Source organism: Zingiber officinale, chromosome 6B (genome assembly GCF_018446385.1).
Source record: "Zingiber officinale cultivar Zhangliang chromosome 6B, Zo_v1.1, whole genome shotgun sequence".
Classification (NCBI taxonomy): Eukaryota; Viridiplantae; Streptophyta; class Magnoliopsida; order Zingiberales; family Zingiberaceae; genus Zingiber; species Zingiber officinale.
The window spans coordinates 101535850-101556373 of record NC_055996.1 but is presented as its reverse complement, the minus strand read 5'-3'; the positions used below and the strand labels follow the sequence as shown (position 1 = coordinate 101556373).

Sequence of the window (20524 nt, the reverse complement as noted above, 5' to 3'; positions counted from 1 at the left end):
CTCCATTTTCATTTATTATATCCATCACCATCTCTATTCCCATTCTCATCTCCATCGGATTTTTAACTTTCATCATCATCCCTATATCTATTGGAGATCAGATATTCATACTCATACCTATCAAAAAATCGAACATCCTCTATACTAATAATTTTATTCAATATTTATAATCAAACCATCATAACACATTTAGTTTATGAATTTAAAAAACATTCAAAAAAATAAAATAACACCTTAGAAATATATCATATTGAAGATACAAATAAAATAACTAAAAACTAAATGAAGTCAAATAAAAATAACTTAATTCAGTTGACTAGCTACTTCCACTAGTTTCAAAATAGAACAAGAATGAATAAGTAGATGCAATTATTCTGAACACTTGAATTTATTCAAAAAGGAGATTAAAACAACCTTCTCAAATACTCAAACTATCCTTCTCAAATTATCACAGGGATATGAAGTTAAGGGATGGTTACAAAGAAATTATCACTCTTAATTCAGACTACTAGGTAAAAATGCTAAAAAAAAATCTACATTATCAATATATAGGAGCAGCAATAGTATAATCCTTCTTGTCATTCACAAGTCAAATGAATATAAGCATCGTTGGCATTCACATAAAATGAATGTACAGGAAGAGTTAAAAGCCAGATAGATAGTCCCATGGGAAAAAAAAATGAGCCAACATAAATGATCCAACCAACATGGTGCTGGTTTACATCACTATTAGTGTTGATCTTCAAAGACCAGTACCAACGTGGTATAAATTTGCACCACAATTAGTGTTAATTTTTAAAGATCAATACCAGCGTGGTGCTGATTTGCACAGATTTGTACCACTGTTGGTGCCGATCTTTAAAAATCAGCATCAAGTGGTGTTGATTTGTGCAAACCAGCACCAATGTGGTGCTGATTTGCTCTGATTTGCACCATTATTGGTGTTGGTCTTTAACTAACATGGTGTTGATTTACGTTGATTTATACCATTGTTGGTGATGATCTTCAACGTAATGCTGATTCGAGTTGGTCTGCACCACTATTGGTGTTGATCTTCAAAGACCAGCACCAACGTAATGATGATTTACATTGGTTTGCACCATAGTTGGTGTTAATCTTCAGGCCGTCTCAACCATTCTTAAGATCCTAGGTAAAAAAAATTAAAGCCTTAATATTTTTTTAAAAAATAAATATTAAAAATATCATTAAAGACACTCAATTTTATTAGTAAAATTTAAAAGGATTGTTTTATACCTTGTCCATTATTATTTATGCAATTGTAAGCAGTGACCAACTATACTACATTTATCTTGGGTCAAACCTTACTTCTTTAGTAAAATTTAGAAAAAAAAATTATGTTAACTAATTTAACAACGAATAATAAATTATTATAATACTCTTAATATATATTTTAATTTTAATTTAAAAAAATTATCAATCAATTTTAACTTCAATGAAGGAAAGTCTTCATGCAACAATGAAATTATTATTATGTGACCTAGAGATAATAGATTCGAGTAGTAGATATAGTCATTGTAACCTTCTCCAAGATCACCAAGTTGTCTTTTTATCAATTTGAACTTTGATACATTATTAATCAAATTTATTTAGTCATAAATATTTAGTCGGTAAATATCAACATTAAATTATATAAAAATGTGTATAATAACTCATGGAAAAACAAAACACAACAATAATGATTTTAAAGAGATAATAGTATAATATAAAATATTCTTTGACTTTCTAAAGTATTTTTTATAAAAAAATCTCAATTAAGTATAACTAATAAATATTTTTAATTTATTAGCCAAATTTAATTTTGATTAGTAAATTAAATTTTTATCAGTAAAAAATTAAAAATTATGAATCAAATTTTAATAAAAAAATAAAAATAAATTACCAACTCAATCAAACTTTAATAGTAAAAAATTAAAATTATCAATCAAATCTAACACCATTAAAAAATAAAAATAATCAAATTTAACTTCAATCTATAAAAATAAAAATTATTAGTTTAATCTAAAAAATTTAAAAATATTAGCAAAATATAACTAGGCTAGTAAAGAATTAAAATTACCGATGAAAAGTGTGGTGCTGATTTGCGATGGTTTGTACCACTGTTGGTGCTGATCATTAAATACCAACACCAAGTGGTGTTGATTTGTGCAAGCCAACACCAATGTGGTGCTGATTTGCGCTGGTTTGCATCACTATTAGTGCTGGTCTTTAACCAACATGGTGCTGATTTACGCTAGTTTATACCACCGTTGGTGCTGATCTTCAACGTGGTGCTGATTTGAGCTGGTTTGCACCACTATTGGCGATGATCTTTAAAGACTAGCACCAATGTAGTACTGGCTTGCACTGGTTTGGACCACTATTGGTGCTGGTCTTTAAAGATCAGCACCAACGTGGTGCTGATTTGCATAAAGCAACACCAACGTGGTACTGATTTGTGTAAAGCAGCACCAACGTGGTGCTGATTTGCACAACTATTGGTACTGATCTTTAAAAATCAATACCAACGTGGTGCTGGTTTACACTACTATTGGTGTTGATCTTTAAAGACCAGCACCAAGGTGATGCTGATTTGCACTGGTTTGCATAATTGTTGGTGTTGATCTTTAAAGATCAACACCAACATGGTGTTGATTTGTGCTGGTTTGCACCACTGTTGGTGTTGATCTTTAAAGATCAGTACTAACGTGGTGTTAATTTGAGCAAACCAACACTAATGTGGTGCTGAACTACACTTGTTTCCTCCACTATTGGTGTTGATATTTAAATATCAACACCAATGTAGTGATGATTTACACAAACTAACACCATTTGAGCTGGTTTGTACTACTGTTGGTGTCGGTTTATGTAAATCAGCACTACATTAGTATTGATTTATCAAACTAGCACAAACATGATGTTGATTTGCGTTGGTTTGCACCACTGTTGGTGTTGATTCTTAAAGACCAGTACCAACGTGATGTTGATTTACACTGGTTTGCACCACTGTTGGTGTTGATCTTTAAAGACCAACACCAACGTGGTGTTGGTTTGCACAAATTAGCACCACGTTGGTGCTAGTTTGCGCAAATCAACACCAACGTGGTGCTAATTTATACCACTGTTTGTGCTAATCTTTAAAGACAAACACTAAGGTGGTGCTGATTTGCACTAGTTTGCATAATTGTTGGTGCTGATCTTTAAAAATTAGCACCAACGTGGTGTTGATTTGTACTGGTTTGCACCACTATTAGTGAATCTTTAAAGACCAGCACCAATGTAGTGCTGATTTGAGCAAACTAGCACTAATGTGGTGCTAATTTACACTGATTTCCACCACTATTGGTGCTGATATTTAAATATCGCACCAACGTAGTACTGATTTGCGTAAACCAACACCATTTGCGCTGGTTTGCACCACTGTTGTGCTGGTTTGTGTAAATCAACACCACGTTGGTGTTGGTGTAGCGGGGCTATCAAGAGGGGGGTGAATTGTCTATTAAAAATAAAGTGAATCTTTCTCGTTCTTTCAACTCTAGTTAGTAGCACAAGTATACTTAAACAGAATAATCAAATTGAACAAAAAGTAAGAGGACAATCTATTTACTTAATTACAACCTAGGTGGTTGTTAATCCAAGGCGTTGAAGAAAGCTCCACTAGAAATACTCCTTTGTTGAAGGCGGAGTAGCCTATTATAGACGTTTGCAGCTCACAAATTGACTAGGAAGTGAATACAAGACTTGTAGTTCAGTTGTTGTATTTTTCCTAAGTCTAGGGGTCTTTAGCCTTTGGAAAAACTTATCCGAGGTTGGAAGGCGCCTTCAATAGGGTAGAAGGTGCCTCTAGCGTGGCAAATCCTATTTGTGTGAAGATAAAGTTTATCTTTACAATGGTCACTGTTTGAAGGCGCCTTCCTTGAAGGTGCCTTCCTCCCGAAAGGCGCGAGGGCGCCTTCAATACCAATGAAGGTGCTTTCAGCAGCTGCTACCGAACTCCAAACTTTTCCTTTGACTTTTCTGCTGCTCTGCTCGTTTAAGTGATTTCGGCTGTCTGGAATAAAGCTCATTCAAATCCATTTTCTGATCTTTTCGAGCAAACTTCCTCCTCAGCTTCTCATCCCTCGAACGTCGTGCACGTCCTTCTTGTCCACCAGTATACTCTTCCGCAACATCTTGTCCCGAATGCACTGGACCAGTTGTCTCCTTTCCCGTGCCATCCTTCTCGCTACCTGCGTCTTCTGCTCGACTTCATGTGTTCCTAAACTCCTACACACTTAGACACAAGGATTAAACACAATAGGACCTAACTGAACTTGGCTGGCCATATCAAAACTACCCCGGGGTACTTACAATCTCCCCCTTTTTGATGTGCATCAACCTAAGTTCAAGTTAAGGTTAAAATGTAATAACATAAAAGTAGATAACAAATTGTTTGCAAAATAAATAAATAAAATGCTTGCAAACAAAAAAGTAAAAATTCTAAATCCTAACTCCCCTGAACTTGTACCTATTTCTCTTCCATTGATCACATCAAAAAAAGTTGGGAAAAATAAAATAAACTTTTTAGAAAATTTAAAATATTTCTCTAGGGGTACTCTATGCAATTAACTGGAAAGAATTTTCAGCAGAAGTCTGAGGGGTAGTAAAAAAATCAAAAAGTTTTTAGAATTTTTTTTAAAAAAAAATCTGAAAATTTTTATACTAGTTGAATGGTCATAAAAAATTTAAACAATATTGTAATTATTTTAAGCATAAAATAAAATTGAAAAAAAATCTATTAAAGTTAGTTAATTAAATATTTATTTCAATAATTGACTTCAGGCTGTGACGAGGCACTAGGCCTTCTTGGATATTGGAACAACAACCACTTCTAGACAAAACCTTTTTAAAGAAATTAAATATTTAATTTTCTTCCTGAACATTCTAAGTTTATCTTTCAAACATAACACTTTAATCTAAGAATGTTTTTGAACCCAATATAAGTTCCTACCTACTATGTTAATTAACAATTTCTTAGGGATATATTTTTGTGATATTTTTCTAATTTGACCTTGGTGATTTCTAATGTACCAGTTGATTTTATTATAATTTTTAAATCTTGGTTTTTGATAGTAATTAAAACATGCATGGTTATCTTTCAATCTCTCTATTTGTGTTTTAATTTTTCATTTTCTAATTTTAAATTATCAAACAATTCTAATGGACATGCATTCTCTAATTGTCTTTTCAAATTCATATTTTATTTTTTAAATTTGCACATGTCTTTAGAAAGCATTTTGATAAATTCAAAAGATCGCTTGGGAGATAGTGCACGTGCTTTCGTCTTCTTTTAAATAGTCTGCCATTAGGGCTAGTCCGGCGTAGGCTTCAACTTCGGATTCTGATGATGACGTTTCGTCCCACGTCACCTTCAGGGTTTTGAGCTTCGATTTCCTTGGTCTTTTACCCTTGTTCTTCAATTTGGGGCATTCATCCTTGATGTATCCTTATTTGTTGCATTTGTAGCATCACACCTTCCTTTTTCTTCGACAGTGCTTTTTCATCTGTGACTTAAATTTATTAATTTTAATAAACTTTTAAGATTTTCTTACCATTAAATCCGCTTCGTCTTCATCAATTGACGCTTCGGAGTTTTGATCGTCTGTTCTTGCCTTCAGGACAATGTTCTGACTAGGCTCTCTTTTCATCTCTACACATCTAGATTCGTGGAGTTCAAAAGTGGAAAAAGATTTTCTAATGAACTAACTTCGAGGTCTTTAGATATATAAAATGAGTCGACTATATAGGTCCACTTGGGTGTCCTAGGAAATGTATTTAAAGCGTACTTTAATGAATCTTGATTTGTTACCTTTTCTTTGAGATTTGTGAGTACGGTGATGAGTTCTTTGATCCTCGAGTGCAGATGTGCAACTGTTTCTTTTTCTTCCATCCGGAGGTTCATTAGTTGGTTCCGGAGTAGGTCCCATCTCGAGAGATTTGCTTCGGAAGTTCCTTCGTGTAGCTTTAAGAACTTCTCCCAGAGTTCCTTTGCTGATTCGTAATCTTCGATCGCATTGACTTCTTGGGGTGGAAGTATGCTAAGCAGGTGGAACTCAGCTCGTCCGTTCCCTACGAAGTCTGCTTGATCCTTCTTGGTCCATTGGTATTCTTCTTTTTCATTTCCCTGCGGGTCTTTGGGAGCTATAAAATCATATTTTATAATTAAAAGAATCTCAAAATCCGTTTTGAAAAATACCTCCATGCATTTCTTCCATGTCGCAAATTCTCTCTCGAACTTTGGTGGGCAGATGCCCGGTCTGGCCATTGTCTCATTGCTTCAGTCGACGGTTAATCCTTCTGAGGCGTTCTAGCTCTGATACCACTTATTGGTGCAGTGGGGCTAGCAAGAGGGGGTGAATTGTCTGATAAAAACAAAGTGAACCTTTTTCATTCTTTCAACTCTAGTTAGTAGCACAAGTATATTAAACAGAATGATAAAACTGAACAAAAAATAATAGGACAATTTATTTACTTGGTTATAACCTAGCTAGTTGTTAATTCAAGGCATTGAAGAAAACTCCACTAGAAAAACTCCTTTGTTAAAGGCGGAGTAGCCGCTTACAGACGTTTACAGCTCATAAAATGATTAGGAAGTGAATACAAGACTTGTAGTTCAGTTGTTTTATTTTTTTTCAAAGTCTAGGGGTCTTTTTATAGCCCTTGGAAAAACTTATCCAAGGCTGGAAGGCGCCTTCAATAGGGTGGAAGGTACCTCTAGCATGACAAATCCTATCCGTGCAGAAATAAAGTTTACCTTCGCAACGGTCACTATTTGAAAACCCCTTTAAGGGGTTGAAGACGCCTTCCATAGAGGGTTGAAGGCGCCTTCCATAGAGGGTTGAAGGCGCCTTCAAGTGTTGAAGGTGCCTTTAGCAGCTACTACCAAGCTCCAAACTTTTCCTTTGGCTCTTCAGCTGCTTCGCTCGCTTGGGTGATTTCGACCATCCGAAATAGGGCTCACCCGAACTCATTTTCCGACCTTCTCCTCGAGCAGGCTTCCTCTCCAACTTCTCGTCCCTTGAACATCGTGCACATCCTTTTCATCCACCGGTGTACTCTTCCGTAGCACCTCGTCCCTCAGATGCACCAAGCCCGTTAGCTCCTTTCCCGTGTCATCCTTCTCGCTAGCTGCATCTTCTTGTGTTCCTAAGCTCCTATACACTTAGACACAAGGATTAAACACAATAGGACCTAACTGAATTTGGTTGATCACATCAAAACTATCCGAAGTACTTATAGTTGGTACTAATTTGCTCAAACTAGCACCAACATGGAGATGATTTGCGCTGATTTACACCACTGTTGGCGCTGATCCTTAAAGACTAGCACTAATGTGATGCTGATTTGGCTGGTTTGCACCACTGTTGGTGTTGATCTTTAAAGACCAACACCAGCATGGTGCTGATTTGAGCAAACCAACACTAATGTGGTGCTAATTTGCACTGGTTTCCACTACTGTTAGTGATGATATTTAAAGATCAGCACCAACGTAGTGCTGATTTGCATAAACCAACACCATTTGCGTTGGTTTGCACCACTAGTGGTGTTGGTTTGCACAAATCAACACCACATTGGTACTGATTTGCTCAAACTAGCACCAACATGGTGCTAATTTGCGCTGATTTGCACCACTGTTGGTGCGGATACTTAAAGACCAACACCAACGTGATACTGATTTATGCTGGTTTGCACCACTGTTGGTGCAGATACTTAAAGACCATCACCAGCGTGATGCTGATTTACGCTGGTTTACACCACTGTTGGTGCTGATCTTTGAAGACCAGCACCAACGTGGTGCTGATTTGCGCTGGTTTACACCATTATAGGTGTTGATATTTAAAGACTAGCATCAACATGGTACTGATTTGTGCTGGTCAGCACAACTTTTGGTGCTGATCTTTAAAGACCAACACCAATGTGGTGCCGATTTGTGTTGGTTCGTACCACTATTGATGATGATCTTTGTGTTGGTGTTGATTTTTATGTTGGTGCTGGTTTGTAAAAACCGCACCAATGTGCATGCGAGAGAGAAAAACATTACGTGCAAATGGGAGAGGAAAATAAAAAAAATAAGTTTTTTGTCAGACCATCCACGTTGGATGTCGCCCACTGTTGCTCAGGATAAGTCACCCATATATATAATCGGGTATTTAGGTCGAGTATGGGTCAGATTTTCGGATTTAAAAAATCCCTCCATACCCTCCTCTATTCAGGTCAGGTATCGAATCCTCCGTTGAATCATAGGAAATTGTCATCTCTACTTCCCAGCCCTCTGGCACCTTCGTCTCGATCTCCATAAGCCATAGCCCTCGTTTGCTGGATTCGCCATCTTTCCCATGTAAGCGTTGAGGATGAAGAGCCGCAACGCCCTACAGCTTCTTTACTTGTTTGTTTACTTCAAAATTTAAATCCAACGAAAGCGATGCAACAACGAACCCACCGGCCTAGTTTTCTCATTATGATTTATACCGGCAAATTACCAAATCGTGTCGATAAATTTTTAAAATATTTAAATCGCGTATTTTAATTTTAAAATCTTAAAATTACATATTCAATATCATTTTTACCTCTGTTACAGATCCTATTGCTATTTGGGAAACTATTCATATCATAAAGTCCCTTACAATGTAACAATTGATTAAGAATTCATTTTATATTAAAAAATTAATATTCTTAATATATATGTCAAATTGATATCTAAAGACATTGATCTAATTAGAAAAAATAAATGAATACATAAGACTTAATTTTATATCATTTTGAACTTTCTAAGTCCATCAATTTGTTTTTATCAAAATCGATTGATAGATCTAGAGAGCGATTTTTGTTTAAAAAAAATCATTGCCTTCAATATATTATGTCAAATTGATATTTGAGAGATGGATATAACCAAGAAAACTAGATGAACACATAGGATCTAATTTCATATTATTCTAAACTCTCTAGATCAGCCAATTTTGATATGGATTTGATCGAAATCAATTGATAGACTTAGAGAGCTCGGAATGACATAGAACCAAATCTTATATGTTCATCTAGTTCTCCTAATTATATCTATACCCTCAAATATTACTTTAACAAATTATAAGAGCAATGATTTTTTTAAAATGATTTTTTTTACATTTTAGATTATTGCCGGAAGTTCTTAATGTTTAGTTGCTGTGAACTGTTACAGTTTATTTAATAATTTGGATGATGAGAGTGGGCTACAACTGAGAGATACAGCAAGAAAACCTCCTTTTGGCAAACTTATTTGATGATGATTTTGTTTTATTCCAACACTGTTCTGAGCCATAGATTAACTGAAATTGCTTCAAGTTGTTGAGGATGAAGATTTATTTTGAACAGATGAGAAATTCCATTGCTCAAATTCTTATTTATTGATTTATTTGTCAAAGGGTTGTCCATGCATCAAAACATTTTGTACCATTGGTAAAAAACACTTGAACCTTCTCTCGTGGACAAGAAACACTGGTTTAATATGCAATCTACAATGCTATCCTGGTTCCTTGGCTCATCAATCATTCATTCTGTTATTCGATTTACAAAATATGAGTAATTATAGTTCATTTTTATCCAGAATGAACATGTAGCTACGAATAGAGATGGGGTCAGTGAAGCCAGAGAATTCTTATGCCCGTTCATCCAAGGCTCTAGAGACAACAAGAAAGAGGAGAGAAAAAAAATACAGATGTGTCTGTTATGAAAGAAATTGAACTTCTAGCATTCTGAGGGTACCCTGCATGCCAATCCCTTGATAGCATGTTTGCACTGAAACCTATAATAGATGAACTTGTCAGATCAACTTGCAGATGAACAATTGCAATGTAATGCAGAGAAACACAATCAGCACAGAGTAGGAAGATGGTGTGGGTTGAATTTCTCTTTAATGCTGTTAACGTTTTTTCCATTAGAATTAACACTAGCAGCAATCATCTAGTGGCTAAGTTTCTCTTCATAAAAAAGTATGATGTCAATCTTCTTAATTCGAGGAAAAGATGACTAAATGAGATTGATGCTTCATGTAACTACAGGTAAAACAAATGCTTAACAAGTTGGGGTCTACTTACCACATCACATCATTTTCATTTGAATTCGGACATGTAGAGATAGAAGCTAGTGATGTATTGTCTGAACTGCTAGTGGGAGGTATTGGAACGTTGCACTTTATATGTAATTTGAGCGGTACTACCTGTAATGATGCAAACAAGTTAAAAGTTTTTACAATCTGAGACAGAATTGACGGATATAATATCGGCATATTATCAATAGTATAGGATATTGAGTTACCTTGCTGCTAAATCTAAAATCACGCTTAGGCAAAAAATGGAGCGGCAGTCTGAAAGTTGAGTAACTTCTGACCAACAAGAACAGCTTAGATGGGCCTACAAAGAACTCAGAGTTGAGGTTAAGTGGAAGTGCTTACTGTTATCTTCATTAGAGTAGAAAATAGGCAAATTAAGTGGCAAACCTATTAAAGAAAAGCTTCCTACACCAGCTGATATTAAAGCTCTAATAGACTGGTCATGAAAATCAAGTTAGCAGAGTTAAGAAATGCAAATGAACAACTAGCTATATAGTTACACAAAAGACCAACCTTTTTGGCAATGAAATCTGCAACTTTACTCTTGGTGGATTCAGTAGCTCTACCAAAATCAAGTTTTCCTCCATTGAATACTAGCTGATACACATGTTGAGGCCTTATAAGACTTCCTCCAAGAACCAAAATAACTTCTTGTATGTCGGGCATTTCGTCTAGAGCTAGTTGAAGTGCTGAAAGTAAAGCAGAAATTTTACACGTCACTTTTTCCATCCTTCTTATCCCTTGCTTAATCTCTCTTTTCCTTAGGTTATGTTTCCGCCTATCAGATGCCTTTGTTGCATTTGGTGAAAGACATGTCTCTTCCTAAAATAAGAAGCTTCATCAGATGAAATAAATTGACCACATGAGACCTGTCCAGCACACACTGAATATTTCACCTACCAAAGTTTTATAGTCTTCCTTCAGAGCTTCATATTCATTTTCAATGTGCTGCAGAATCCTGAACAGGAAGAGGAACATCAAGAAATTTTTTGATTCATGTTCAATTGATAAGGAATTTAAGTCTTGTAAAGTTGCAAATCCACTTTTAGCAAAACTGACAAAACATATCATTTATCTAATGCTAAGTGGTCCGCATGCTAACACCAAATAACAGAAACAAGGATGTTCAATTGGTGTAGAGTTACAAAAGGTTAAGCTTCATCCTGATTAACACTCTGCGCCAAGTAGTATAGTTTCTATTATGCAATAAAAAGAAAATATGAAACTTTGCTAGAGATCTCTGGCCTTCTTCTAACTGATTTATCACAATAGCACATTATTGTTGGTGCAATTAGCTCTTGGTTTAAGTTAACAATGGTACAAATTGGATTTTGATATTTGAACAATATATTTGTGTTTGACTAATATGATGGATGATTAGAGAAGATGTGACGAGTAGGTTAAGGTGATTGGATACTTGAATTTGGAAAAAAATTAAGTGGGTCAATGTTGACTAGATGTTTGACGACGAAGGAAGTCCTAACGGCCAAGGAGGATTGGATGTTGGGCAAGTAAAGAAGTCCAAGCCGTGAAAAAATTGCTGGATGCTTAGTAGTGAAGTAAGTTCTAAGAGGTTAAGAAGAACCGGATGTTGAGCAAGTGAGGAAATTTAAGCAGGTCTAGGAGGATTAGATGCTTGGCAATGGTGAACTTGATAATGATGAAAGTCTTGGAAAGTCAAGAGTGATTGAATGCTAAACAAAGTTGAAGTCCCATAGTAATCGTTTCTAGGCATTGGAAATTTTGAAAACAAGGAATCCCTTGGCACAAGAAGGTTCTAATAAGTCAAGGTTGACTTGTACTAAGCAAATGAGAAAGTCCCATAGATTTAGAGTCTCTTGGCACGACATGGATTCAACCTTGGTATGAATAGAATTAGAGTGCAAGTCAACTGGTGAAGAGGAGCATTGTTTAGATAAATTTGGGGTATTTGCAATCGATTGATAGTGTAATTGTAGTTGATTGAAGAACCTAAAACTACAAAGTTGTAGTTTGGATGAATATAAAGTTTGAAGTAGTTGACTGGTCTAATGAGGATATCAATCAACTGGTAGAGTCCATTAGCCCGTCGACTCAGGTTAATTGCAAGCAAATATAATATTTATCAATCGACTAACCAATCGACTTAAGTTATTTATCAACAACCAAAATGTTTGCTAGTCGACTGAAAATGATAATAGCAATTCTAAAATAGGTATTTGTGAATGACCTAAGATGCGGATAAAGCTATAACAACACTTGAATTTTGAAGGGCTATAATGGAGCAATGGAGTAGAAGGCAACAAGTAGTCGACTGGAAGATAACAAAATAGTCAACTAATTGGTGGATGGGTTTTATCGAAGTTTCGTTCACTAGTGGATCCAGAGAAAGTATTGTTACATTGTTGGGCTACATTGAGCATCCTAGATAACAAAACAAACAAGAGATATTCGATTATAATTTTGTTTACTACATTAGTTTGTATTTAGTTGTATTTTTGTGTTTATTGTAAGAAATTTCTTCGTCCACCTAAGATATTCAAAGAGGAAAAAAAGTGATGGTGGTATCAGAAGTTATCATACAATGGAATAGAAATGAAAGTTCTTAACCATGCCCTCCCTCACCCACCCAGTAGCTCTTTGTAATCCAAAAATTGTAACCTAGTTGATATTTTCATGCTTTATGTAAAAGAACGAAATCAGTAACCCATTTGGTAAACGGTGACAGCTCACCCAATCACCCCGGCCTCGGGGTGAGATGAAAGGAGTAAATCATCATCATTGAGTGGACTTTTTAGGTGAGAGGGATTACGAAATCAGTAACCCAGTAACATAGGATGGAGTTGGTGATTAGTTGTAGTCTTCAAACACAGCATAGTAGGGAACAGTTCAGCTTTTCAAATTTCTACTTTTCCAGCACAAATCTCCGCAAACCAAAGAGATTCCAAGGAACCCAATCCTGAATTGAAGAAAGGCCCCCAACCTCTGCAGCAAAACCTAATCACAATCAAGAACTCAAAAGAAGGCTAAAACTATGAAATTTCCGCACAAATATACACGACGTTCGACAATCCTACACCCGATTGCACACTTGGTTAGTTGGTTATCCCGATCAAAGAAGATGTTCGAACTATCCCTTCTAGCAACAATCAGAAGGCAAAGAAATTGCAAGCGAAAGGAACCATAAGAAGCAAACAAATGAGGGGGTTTAGGGTTTCGGAAGCTTACGAGGGGATCTGGTGGTGGATGTAGAGAACAAACCCGAGGATCTCCTTGACGACGTGGAAGATATCGGATCTCCCCAGCCCCTCCGGCGCCTCCGCCCCGATCTCCATAAGCCCTATCCCTCGTCCGCTGGATTCGCAGTCTTTCCAATGTAAGCGTCGAGGACGAAGAGCAGCAACGCCCTGCAGTTTCTCCGCTTGTTTGTTTGCTTCTCAGATTTGAAATTTGAATCCAACAGAGGAGATAAGGCAACGAACCTACCGGTCCGGTTTCTCACTATGGTTGATACCGGCAAATTACCACGCAAGTTTCTAAAATATTTAAATCACGAATTTTAATTTAAAATTATTAAATCACATATTCGATACTATTTTTTATCTTAAGAAAATTACATTTTTAGTCCTATAACTTATACTTTTTTAATTTTAATCCTATTATAAGTAAATTTACATTTTTAGTCTTTAACTTATAATATTTTTCAATTTCAATCATTTTTCCTCTAAAATTAAAATTTTTCAACGGAAAATGATGAGTTATAAATTGAATTTGGAGATTTTACTTTTTTATGACCCATGTGCTTTTTATATTTATGCCATCAAATATCAACTTGGGAAAAATGATGAGTTGTAAATTGATATTTGATGGCATAAATATAATTTAAAAAATTAGACGAATACATGAGATTTAGTTTCATATCATTCCAAACTCTCTAGGTTCATCAGTCGATTTTGACAAAATCCAAGCGAAAATCGATTGATAGATCTAGAGAATTAGGAATGAAATGAAACTATGTATTATATGTTCGTCTAATTTTTCTGATAATATTCATGTGCTCAAATATCAATTTGACAAACTATACTAAAAACAGTATTTTGAACACGAATCGAATCGATTCATAATGAAAAAATCATTATGTTCATTATAGTGTGCCAAATTGATATTTGAAACAATGTATATAATCAAAAGTACTTGATGAGATATGATTTCATATTATTCTGAGCTCTTTAAATCTATTAATCCGTTTTAGTTCGGATTTGATCGAAATCTACTTATAAATTTAAAGAGCTTGGAATGATACGAAATTAAATTTTATGTGTTAGTCTAATTTTACTTATTATATCTATAATCTTAAACATAAATTTAATCAATTATATTAAAAACAGTGAGTTTTTAAACATAAAATAATTTTAAAATTAGAATACGGAATTTAGATCTTTTAAAAATTTATTCGGTAATTTGCTGTTATACTGAACTTCATAAAACCGGCCGGAACCCGACTTGGTTTAATAGATTTAAAATAAATATAAAACGTAGGCCGTAACATAAACTATAATATATTATCGAAGGGCAAACTTCTGCGCACGTGATCGAGTTCCCTATCGAATAAGAGTTGAAATTTTATGAACATATTATATTTGAGTTTTGAAAATTTTATGATGTCGGAACTTCATATACGCTTTTTAATTTAGACACTGCTAAATGGTTAAAATATGTTTAGTTAGAATGAATTTTTTTTTATAATTTTTAAGGTCATTATTAAAGATATTCAAATAATATTATAAAAAATTAATTATATCTTTTCTCACCTAATTTCATATTGAATTTTTAAAAATTATCTCTCTATATATATTAATGATTAATTATATTTCTAAAATGATATATATTACCCTTTAGATTTATTTTCTAGCCGACCACTAACCATTTAGATTTACCGTTTTAATTTATACTAATAGCCTTGAAATCAAGTCGATCATTTCTAGACTAATTGGATCCGTAGATTGGATATTTAAATTACCAACAAAAAAAAATTACTGGTGGAGAAGAAAAATGCTGCATCATAAATTGCAGCTGGGCTACTTTTTCTACACTGACGTTGTTTACTTGGAAGGAGAGGAGAAGATCACGACCAATTTCGCCTCTAGTTTTTTTTAAAGTTAATCAGCTGCACTTATCTATGTGGAATTTGTTAAATTCTAATGAGTGGAAATCATAAATAAATAGATAAATTGAGAACTTCTCAAGAGCAAAGTGAAAATGGTATTCTTCATTACCCAGCACTAAAATCCCGGTGAAAAAAAAAGTACAACCTATAAAATCAGATGCAAAATAAAGAGACACTTGAATTAGTAATGAAAACATAAAGTTAATCCTTTTTTCTTTTAAAAAAAAAGGAATCAAATTCAAACAGTAGTAGTTTCAATGTGGAGGCAGAATAAAGGAATGGCCTCTTCTGATTTGTATCAAGGGATAAAATTCCTTGAATAAATGTTCTTAAATTCTTCGAGCTTATGATGAGGAAGGAGGGGCTACAGAGCAGGAACAGGTGGAGTAGAGATTGTCCTGGTGTTGTAGGATTTGCAGTGGTTGCACTTGTGTCCTACGATGTGGAACAGCACTTCCGAAACATCGTTACAGTCATTGCAAAGAATCCAAACCTGCACTCAAAAAGGGAGTCGGTATTATTGTAATGCAGGTTGAGAAATTTAACACAGCTTACAATACCTTCCACAAATATGCAATGTAGAGTTTATAACAGCTTGCAAATTGGAAAGATGAGATGAAGGTTGAATCAAAGTGTCGGTGTTAACCAACACAAGTATAAAAGTATGAGAGCAAATAGCCGGATGGATCCAGCATTATTTTTTTCCCTTTAGCAGCAATATAGTGCAGAAGTTGAAAAAGTGAAAGAATAACAGGCTACTGTAGGCGAAGACACAATCATATGAGTACGAGTATCAGCATTTTCTTATACTATCAGAACGCAGATATGATTTTATCCATTTATGTAAATAGGAAACCGAACACGAGAATTCTGTGATTTTAATCAGACTCTAGATTGACATGTGTGTATAACATCACTATTCAAATCGAACTCAAACTCCGGCTATTAGGACACCTAAACCTGATTTAAATGGGTAGGGAATCTATGGAAACACCGTAGGCATCCTCAAAAGGTGGCAAAAAAAGAATTATCATTTGTAACAAAAAGGAACATTCAACTATGTTGTACTATGTGGCAGATATAACAAAAATGAACCTTGTAGCGATACTCGTCAGGCATGATCGTTGTTGCTATCTGCAAAATGTAGAAGCTCCGTTGTTAGTATAGTGTACTTCCACAGGACTAGTTACTAATAGAGCTCATAGGAAGATTTTATTCTAGATTAAGAGGCATAAATACAATAATACAAATAATGTTTATGTGATAAAAACCAAACATGCGGAGACAAAAATTGTCGATCCAAAAAATATTTTTTTTGTTCCAGACATGTACACAAGTGAAAAAATAACAAGCAAAAGATACAGCCCAAATAAAAGAAAATCTCAAAGCAGTAAAAATTGTTTCGGCTTTAATATGCGCGGTGTCTCAAGCTAGACACAAAATACAAGGAACCAGTAAAAACATTTTAAGCTTTTGATGCAAAAGGAGAAGAAGAAACATTATTTATCAAAACCATCAAATAAAATGAATATTAGAAAATAAAGTATAAAGTATATGCACCAGAAGAGAATCCTATGGGCCCAATCATTACTAATTACCTAAATCATTAAGCCAAAGCAGTAACAAAATTAAAACGTCGAGAACAAGAAAAAATGCCTTTTTCAGTGCCTTTCCACATGGAGTATGGTAATTAAACAACCATCAATCCAATAAAACTATTTGCTTCTATGTTATGTTTTTTAAGACAGTTTTAAACTTGACTAACAAATATCGCAAAAAATTAAGTGAATTCTACACACGACATAGGATGTACTTAGATAGTGGAAAGGATGTAGGAAGAAAACTTGTACAACATCAAATGTCATCATCATACCTCTTCGTCTAATTTTTTCCAGTACTTTGACATGTCACAAACTGACTTAGAGCATACTGGACAAGAGTATCTAGTGACATGTCAGAAACAAACAGATTTAGTATCTTAGTTAAAAAGAATGCAACTGAGTGCAAGGCACGAGAAGAGGTGAGGGACATACTTATTATGTGTCAACATCTCACTATAACAGTCCATATGAAGGGTGTGCCCGCAATTTAGAACTCTTGTCTCTTTCAATGAATCGAAAAGATACTGCAAAGCAGATTCAATTATCAAAATATTAACAAATGTAGTGGATATTTCACAACTAAGGTTTTTGAGTGACAATTTTGGTTTGTCCCAAACCGCATGTTCACAAACCTCATAACAGATGGGGCAATTGTGCCTCATTGAATTCTCTATGCAAAAATGCTTATTGAGTAATTCAGTTGAGTAGCAAGATCCTGCATCAGTTTACTTCTTAGTAGGAAACAACTCATACAACTAGGCAAAGAACTCACATTGTAACTAAAAGCATGGAACCACAACCACAAACATTAAAACTATTATCACGTGGTCATACAACAAACAGACAAAATTGCATGTACGAATTAGTATTTTTAAACTAGTTAATTTGGCATCATGTAATTCAAGCAACGATACAAAATGGCATATAGTTTATTAGATTGATCCAATAATCTCAGTGTTATGGTGAAGAGATTAACTCCAGTTGTACGAAGTAGTGCATCACATTACATAATCTATAGGAAAGTTTTCAACTGATTCAATGCAATTATTGTCCCACCTTGACTCAGAAGATGTGTATGTACCAGAGACAAGTTCTCAGATGATGTCTATGAGTTATGTACCCCACAAAACTCTTACTGATTGTTGTAGAACCCATATAATTCATGTTCTCTGAACTCCTCAAAAACCTTAAGGAAGTACAACAAAATAACTAGACAACCAGCTCATATTATACCAAACAGCTAATTACTTGGGTAAACTATACTCGAATGACTGATGGAGTGTTCATGTTTATATTTTCTAAATAAATATAAGAGCTTTTCTGCTGTTTTATATGTTTTGCAGGCCTCAAAAATTTTGTTTTTCTCTAAGCAAATGTGAATTCAAATTCCAACCAAATTCTTCCAGAATTCCTCAGGGAACTAATTGTTAGCTACTACTCTCCAAAGAGAGCATAGAACATAGGAATGGACAATAAATCATTTTGGCACAGCAACAATAATCTAGTTTCAAATCAAAATATGTAGCTACTACTGTTCGTGAGAAGTAGAAGAGCCACATCTAGTTAAGATGCATGTCTTTATTAAGCACGATAGTGGCTTTAGGGAAGGAATGTATGCTCCAAGGCTGATGTCAAAAGTGTCTTTCTCTTGTTAGTCTATTATGGTCAAATTTGAAATACAATATAGCTGTCTGAGAAGAAACAGAATTTAAAAAATAGGCTTGGGTTTCAAGGTCAAATGGGTTTCTATAACTTTATTCCCAACCAATACATATTCCATTCAAGTCCATTTTTTCTGGAGCTGAAGAGTGAAGACTCAGCATTCTTGATCCATTAATCACGATGAAACAATGAAATAAGCTAGCTGCAAAATATTGGATGGTGCTAGCATACCACACTTCTTGCAGTGGAAGAAATTCTCTCTACCTCCAACTCTGCTCAACAAAATTTCATCAACCGACCACACTAGAAAGAATGGGAAAAAAAATACAATATAAAACATTACAGCACTACTTACTACCTACAGATTCCACAATCATTGCAGTGATATTGACCCTTTTCCACCTACAACAACAAGGGTCAAACATTGTCAAGCCTGAGCTGCTTTCCACTTAATGTTTACGCAACAAAATTGAATCTCACATCATCGTCAAAGAATTTGCACACATCACAGTAATATTCCCCCATATTGACCCCGCAGTTAGAGCACGCTTGTCCAACCTGAACAAAAAGAGAGCATCAAGCATGCGCTTATACCATTCTTCAGCTCAATCAAAAGTAACTTTAAATCTATATCCCATACCGGCTGCTCGGTGTCGCAGACCAAGCAAATAACCTACAAAACACAATCCAAATTCAAACAACAAACAGAAAATCCAACATATACACTGGAGAAGACGATAGACATTTACTTGCTGGACATCCTGACGGCAAAGTTCGTGTCTCTGCGGCCAGCGAATAATAATAAATCAAAATGGGACGGATCGAGAAAAATACAATTTTTAAATAATGCAAAAAGACCGAATTTTACGGCGGTTTCATTGTGGCAGTGGCGGCAATTGAAAACCTCGTTGCAACAAGGGGCTCGGATCTTGCATCGCCTCCTGTAGTGGATGCACCTGCAAGGAATCCATTTTTTCCCCAAAAAAATAAATCGAATCGATCAAATCAACTAAAATCAAAAGCCACAAGGGGACAAAGCTAAATCGAGGAAGGAGGAAGAATCAATACCCGAACTCCATCTTTCCGAACCCTAGGCGGGAGTCGTCGGGATGGGCGGCAGCGCTCGCCATGGATCGACGGAGCAGCAGAACGCGCCGGTGGGGAAAGTATTCAATTATCACGAGATTTATAAATTCGTAGCTATACGCTGGAAAAAACAAACAAAAGGCTGGAAAAAGTTAATTGAGAATTTTTCACTTTTGCTCACTAAAGTTTCATTAAATTTTCACTTCACCTCTTGTAGATTAAAATATATCAATGTCACACGTAGAGTTCCTAATTCCACCTTAAATAAATTAAACATTTGTGGGTAAGTTTAATATTTGACTTACTTAAACTTTGTTTGTTCATTCAATGTATCAATTAAATAATTTATTATAAATAAATAAATATATTTGAATATATACATATATATATAATATTATATTTATAGGGGTAAAATGGTATCTTTATGAAGCCATAGGTGAAGGGCAAAATTTAATAAATTGTGAAGGGGGCAGAGTGAAATTTCTTTGTTATCTTTCGAATTGTTTAATAACGGTTTAACTGGATTTCATTTCTTTCTCAAAGGCTTATCTAAATTGCTATTGGTGAATAATTTGCGGGCCCCAAAGAAATGAAACAAAACAACGGGTAGAAGACGTAGAAGTAAAGAAAGCATTTATTATTTAAAAAAAAAGATTGGTAAGATGAAGACGCAAGGAACCGCCGACTACCTAGCCAATGAGAAAATTTATTATTGAAAAATAAATTAATTATTTAAAAAAACATACACATATCAGAGAAAAAAATTAAAAAATTATTTGTTGAGCAAATACATGATAGGAAAAAAAATGAAAATAATTAATCAGATCGATAACGTCGAGTTCGATTTCATTTCATCCAAATTTTTCATCGATCATCAGGATAAATTGAGAAGTACTCATAGCAAGTAAC

The 20524-nt window shown here is 34.8% G+C and overlaps 2 protein-coding genes across 3 annotated transcripts; both read right to left on the bottom strand.

The window, feature by feature from the left end:
* Positions 1-9518: 9518 nt before the first annotated feature.
* LOC121988533 lies at positions 9519-13610 on the bottom strand. Its single transcript, XM_042542001.1, has 7 exons — positions 13328-13610; positions 11021-11078; positions 10634-10942; positions 10508-10556; positions 10327-10421; positions 10107-10228; positions 9519-9814 (listed from the first exon to the last, which is right to left on the bottom strand). Exons 1-7 carry the CDS (start codon positions 13432-13434, stop codon positions 9757-9759), a joined length of 798 nt encoding a protein of 265 aa, XP_042397935.1. The 5' UTR covers positions 13435-13610; the 3' UTR covers positions 9519-9756.
* A 1837-nt stretch (positions 13611-15447) lies between these two features.
* LOC121988532 (E3 ubiquitin-protein ligase MIEL1-like) lies at positions 15448-19732 on the bottom strand. Of its 2 annotated transcripts, XM_042541999.1 has the most exons (12): positions 19598-19698; positions 19398-19485; positions 19279-19311; positions 19170-19202; positions 19010-19087; positions 18888-18931; positions 18761-18801; positions 17500-17582; positions 17300-17391; positions 17140-17209; positions 16362-16400; positions 15448-15759 (listed from the first exon to the last, which is right to left on the bottom strand). In XM_042541999.1, the coding sequence occupies exons 1-12, from the start codon at positions 19657-19659 to the stop codon at positions 15631-15633; spliced, it is 792 nt and encodes a 263-aa protein (XP_042397933.1). In that variant the 5' UTR covers positions 19660-19698; the 3' UTR covers positions 15448-15630. The 2 variants fall into 2 exon arrangements, with proteins under 2 accessions (XP_042397933.1, XP_042397932.1); XM_042541998.1 differs by having other exon boundaries at positions 17300-17582; positions 19598-19732.
* Between the last annotated feature and the right edge of the window lie 792 nt (positions 19733-20524).